The sequence below is a fragment of the Lycorma delicatula genome, chromosome 3 (assembly GCF_047948215.1).
Source record: "Lycorma delicatula isolate Av1 chromosome 3, ASM4794821v1, whole genome shotgun sequence".
NCBI lineage: Eukaryota > Metazoa > Arthropoda > Insecta > Hemiptera > Fulgoridae > Lycorma > Lycorma delicatula.
In genome coordinates this window covers 119,151,376-119,157,375 of record NC_134457.1, presented here as the reverse complement: position 1 = coordinate 119,157,375, position 6,000 = coordinate 119,151,376, and the positions used below count along the sequence as shown (strand labels likewise).

Genomic DNA, 6,000 nt, shown 5'->3' with positions numbered 1-6,000 from the left:
TTCAATAAAAAAAAAAAAAAAAATAGTTTTAACGTGCTGAAACATGTAGGAAACAAGTGGGTAAGTTTCATTTTTTTTTAATTGGTCAAGCAACCAGCTTATGTTTTTTTTGGAACACTTCAAATAGATTGACCCCTTGAAATGAATTCAAAAATGATGCAGTTTGTTTGATCTTAAATGTAGGTTAGAATTTTTATCAGCCTGTCAGCTACATGAAAAGAAGAGATTATTATAGATTTTTGATCAGTTTAAACTAAGACAGTTACAATCAAGTTAAGTCTTTCATTATTTGTCCTCAGTTCACCCAAATATTACATCCCAAGATGATACAGTTGCATTAAGGATAGTGCCGTTGACAAATAAATGATCTAACTGTCTTAGACATCTGAATCTAGTTTACAAAAAATCATATCTATCAATTATAAACTGTATTTTGCCCAAAACAGTTTTGCAAATTCCAAAAAAAGGTATAAAAGTAAATAATTTCTTCACTTTTTCCATATTATTAATTAAGCTTACAGGTTAGATCAATTATTTCATCTTCAGTTCTGTTGCATGAGAGCCTGTTTATATATATCTTTTGTTAAATTACAGAAAGATTTGACACAAATTAATTAAAAATATAATGGATTAATTCATATGTTTAGATATTTCTTTTAAAATTTGGTTGTTAGGTACCTTCATCTGGACTAGTGGAACAAGATTTTAAAATTATATTGTTAAGACTTTTCATAAATGTCTGTGAGATTTAGTCATAAGTCAGACTTATGCAGTTTTGAAGAGCATAGTAAATTACCTACTAGATCAGGATTTTCCATTACCTTAGCCAAAACATCAGTAAGATCATTTCCCAATCAATGAATAACAAGTATTAAGGCTTCTACCATTTCAGTTTTTATAGATAACTGGAATATATCAATCTTATACTTATATTGTACATGCCTTTTCTTTTACCAATAGTTTTTTAGTTATGATTTTTTCCATAAACTCTTACAATCACAAAAATGGCTGTCTCATGTAAACTACTTAAATAAAAAATTAAAGAAAAATAATTTTAAGGTCGTGAGACATGTAGGAAACAAGTGAGTAATTTTAATTTTTTTTGAATTGGTCAAGTAACCACCCTTGGGTCACTTCAAATGGACTGACCTCAAGATATCTTTGTAAATGGCATGGCTGGAAGACTGTCTCTTTCTGGAGGCATAAATTCTTGTTCACAATGGTACAGTTGTCGAATAAGTAAAGATAATGATTGTTTTTAGCCTGGATCTGCTCATGCATGTTTTCTTCAGATGAGAAGAATTTTATTCTTTTCCTTTTTTGTGCTGTGTTGCCTAGTTGTACATAGGTACTTGCTTTAGTTTAAAATTGCCTCCTTAACATTTGTAAAGAAAAATTTGCACTTAGTGTGTATTTATTTCTTTGCATGCTCATAATTATTCTGATTTCTTGCTTAACAGAATACTCTGTTTTGGTGTTCAATGTAAAAAATAAATAATATATTATTTAAAGTGAAAATTCATTATTAATTCACACTTATCATCAACCATGGTGATCTGGATAAATGGTTGGTTTATAGTTTATTATGTACAGCCATATGCAATTCTGGGAATGAGGAAAAGAAATATTTGTTGGACCGTTATTTTAAGGTTGACAATACAGAACTGCTGATCATAGTTTGTTGCTCCCATTAAGAAAAATACCCCACAACTCAATACATCCCTTGCAGGAGATATTGTATTTTGCACATAATATTTCACTCAAGGTAGGATGAATACTTCACTGCTAGCTACATTCTTTTAGGAGTAATTTTTTATATTATAATTACCATATATTATCCTTTCTCTCAACACTCACCTTCTTTTAAATTTAGGGTTCTCTATTATTTACATGTCCATGCTGAGGATGCCAGGAAATGTAAAGCCAGCTCATCCTTCTGGTCTGATGAGGAGATCCTTGATAGCCTGACTACACAGTAAGCCTAGAAGCACAAATTAGGTAGAACTAGTTCTCCTAAACACAGAAACACCTATTATTGATTGTAAAGATACATTCACAAGGTGGGTTCTTCAAGAGCAGCATATAAAAATATCCATACAATCAAATAAACATTTACAAACTGAATTAAACGTCACTAAACCTGCTTTTATGAGTTCTGTTCAGTTCTTTTATTCAATGGTTGTGTTTACAATCTGGGTTATGGACTCTGTTAAGTTGATAATGATTTGATGTTTTATCATACTGATACCATAAAGTATACAGTATTTTTATTATTTTATTCAGGATAACTTGACACATTGTTATGAAACAAAAATTACATATTTTTAACGGTTTGTCATGCAATAATATTATGATTATTACAGGCCAAGCCTACAATATAACAAATCATAAAACTTAAAAAACTCCCAAGTTTATAACACACTGCCATTGTATTATATAACTGGATTACAAGCCATGTTATACAACTTTATGGATTTGGCAGTATTACATAAATTATATATGTTTGCAGTACTTTTTTATAATTGTTAGAGGCATCAGTAACCACATAAAATTTATGATTAAATGAAAAACACCTGATGGTTACAACTTATGTTTACATTGTATTCTGAGCCAATATGCCTAACTATATAGTGTACATCCCATCTTTTTTAGTCATAAGCATTTTTACACCCTATTAAGCATTTTTTATACAATTACTATTTATATAAAATAAGCATAACTTACAACTTTTTTTAATAAAAAACTTGATGATTAGAATCTTTTCCAAAAAAAATTTATTAATTCATATGCTGCAAGTAAAGTAGATGAGATTAAACAGGGCAGTACAATGTTTCAATAGATATAAGTAAATAAATTTTATCTTCATCAGTAAATAAAATATAAGCTTTAAAAAATAGTCAAGGTATTTCTAGGGTTAATTAAATTATAGGCAGTTAGTTCTCAAGTTAATTTCTAAATCAGTTGGCATTCAGTATTAAATTTTGATATTCGTTATAAGCCACCAAAGACAACTGGATGCTACATCATGACAATGCACCTTGTCACACTGCACTCTCTATTAATCAGTTTTTGACAAAAAAAAACATTCATGTAGTTCCTTAACCACCTTATTCACCTGACTTGAGTCCCTGTGACTTTTTAAAACAAAAGTCCTGTTCCTGACTTTAAAAAAAACACCTCAAAGGACACCAATTTGGAACAGTAGAAAACATAAAAAAAAAAAAAAAAAAAAAAGTAACTGACCATCTGAAGAATATTCCAGTTTCTGAGTTCCAATACTGCTATGAAAAGTGGGAAAACTGCTTGAAGCATTGTGTGGCTTCCCAAGGGAACTATTTCAAAGTGAAAGAGTTCATGTATAATTGGATTGTAAATAAAAAGTTTTTCTGAACCAGTCTCATTAATTTATTTACAGAACTTGTATGTCATAATTAACTATTCTGATGTCTTTATTTATATTTAAACTTATTAATTTATTTACTAATTCATAACCATTTTTAATATTAAATGTATTAAGTAAATTCATTCTTTTCGAAGAATTTTATCTATTATTTTGCATACAATATAATAGGGAGCAGATTTAAAATTGGGGATGATTGATTTATGAATTTTTGGTAGTCTAGTTAAATTGGGGCAATCTCTTCAAAAGGTTATGATCTAGAATGGTATTTTAAATTATTATTTAATTAAAAATTGGTCTGAATGTTTTTTTATTAAACTTTTTGTTACTTTTAAAAATTTGTTAATTGGGTCATTAATTTCCTCAAATTTATTATCAACAATATATTATTTCACTAAGTTATTATATTTTCAACTGTCATTATAATCGGTGTATTTTTACTATATTATATATATATATATATATATAAAGGTTGCTGCTTTTACTTCTCTTAATCTGTCATGTGCTTCCTTAATTAATTAGAACCACCAATTTAACATTAACACAAGTTGTATGTGTAGGGGGTAAATTGTTCAATAGAATATTGTTTTTAAAATTTTACAGGTATTGATGTTTTAAAGCTGAATGGTATTATTATGTCTACTTATAGTTTGAAATTTGTTAAGATACAAAACTGTTGTTCCAGAACAATGAAGAACTTGTCTAGGAGACTATGAGACTCCTCTTAAGTTTCCTGCCAGATGAAATGTTTTTTTAAATTGTGTACAATACATTCATATATTACACAATAAAAAATATTTTTTAGTTGTATCTGGTTTTTATAATTTAAATTTAAAAAAATAAATGACAATTGTCATCTGCCATCAGAAGGAAGTCAAATCACACAGATGGTATGAATTGAAGGTGAAAATGAAGGAAAGTATTATTAAAGTTATAACTATATCTTCAGGTTTTTGTTTAATCAAAATTTAAAAGATTTTAAAGATGTAGTTATGACAAAATTTTCCAACAAACTGATAGTCATGATTAACATACTTGTGATTTTAGGATAAATCTCATGGATTAATAAATTCTATGCAAGCGCGTATTCTCTTGTACTTAAGAATACTTTGAACCACATCAGAAATCATAATGAATTTAATGGGCTATTTTAAATAACTGTTAAGTAGCAGTAGCAATACATTAGAAAACTAAAATTAAAAAAAGAACAAAAACGTCAAAACCACAAAGAACTGAATTCTTTTTACAAAATTTATTTTTAACAAAATAAAACGAGGCAATTTTCCTTCAACATTCCGTAATATAAAAAACAATATTCTCCACAGTGAACATATTAATCTACAGCTAAAAAAAAAAATATGTATAAACAACACTGAAATGGTATTTAGTTTAAAATAAACTTCTACTACAAAATTTACTAAAGTGAAATTAATGATGTTAAATATATTTATTTCACAAGAAAAAAAACAAATGTTTTAAATTACATATCACAAACACATTTTCAATGATGTTAACTAACTTCAGTGTTGTTCATATAATAAACAACTGCTCAATAATAATTACTGAGCATACTTTTAATTGACATCACACACCTCCCAATTCAGCAAACCAAATGATATTATATGAAATACATCTTCCAGTTTAGCAAACTAAACGGTATGAAATATATCTTCCCGCTGTCTCTGATGAACGAATAATCTTCACAACCTAGAAAGAATGCAATTAACTTTATTAATTAACTTAATTTAATTAACGTTATTAATTAACTTTAATGTTTATCTCAATGTTCTACTAAGTATCTTATACAAGCATCTACTTTCTGAAATAACTAAGATAAAAAATTATAATGCGTTAAATTGTAAATTGTTCATTATCATTTATATATATTTTGTTTTTGCAATTACATAAAATTGGTGACATAACACATCCATTAGTATTTCAAAAAATACCAAATTACAATTATAAATTTTCAAAAAAATGGTTAATACAAATACAGCTTCAAAATTTTTGTTGATGAAATACTAAATTTTAAATATATAAAACAAACACTTTCAATTTTTGCATAAAAAAAATCAGTTTTCTTTTCATTTCAGTGTCAAGTATTTCACATTGTCAGCTGTCATTTTAGAAATAAATGAGAAACTAAAGTAATATCATAATTTAGAACCAAAAAAAAATTAAGACAAGTGTATACATAAACTTACACAAATGGACTCAAGGTACTATAGAAGGGTTAAGGGGTCACCTTAATAACCTTTTTTAAGTTACTATTTTCAACAAAATAACATTTCTGTAATTGCAAGATAATAAGGCATTTTTCTCCTAGAGACATAGTTCTAGTCAAAAAAATCTATTTTAAAATTATATTTATGAAAATTTAACAATAAACTACAAACTTGTAATTATTTATTTTAAAAAAAACCTGTTTACTAATGATACCCTGCTTACTAATGAATTTTTTGTAATAATTTAAGTCTATGAATAGTTAGTAAGTAACTGTATAAAAAATTCTCTTGAAAAACCTTGCTACTGCAAATGATTTTCTATGTTAAAATTATTCCTTAAATATACTGCAATGATTGTAAAAATTATAAATAATT

General features: G+C 27.0%; 1 protein-coding gene across 2 annotated transcripts in view; it reads right to left on the bottom strand.

Annotated features, from left to right (window-relative positions):
• Positions 1–4,633: 4,633 nt before the first annotated feature.
• Polr2E (DNA-directed RNA polymerases I, II, and III subunit Rpb5) overlaps positions 4,634–6,000 on the bottom strand; it is a 45,249-nt gene continuing 43,882 nt past the window's right edge. For both annotated transcript variants that reach the window (XM_075360465.1, XM_075360467.1), the window contains exon 7: positions 4,634–5,107. In XM_075360465.1, coding sequence (XP_075216580.1) covers positions 5,042–5,107 — 66 coding nt within the window. In that variant the 3' untranslated portion in view covers positions 4,634–5,041. The remainder of the gene's footprint in view (positions 5,108–6,000) is intronic.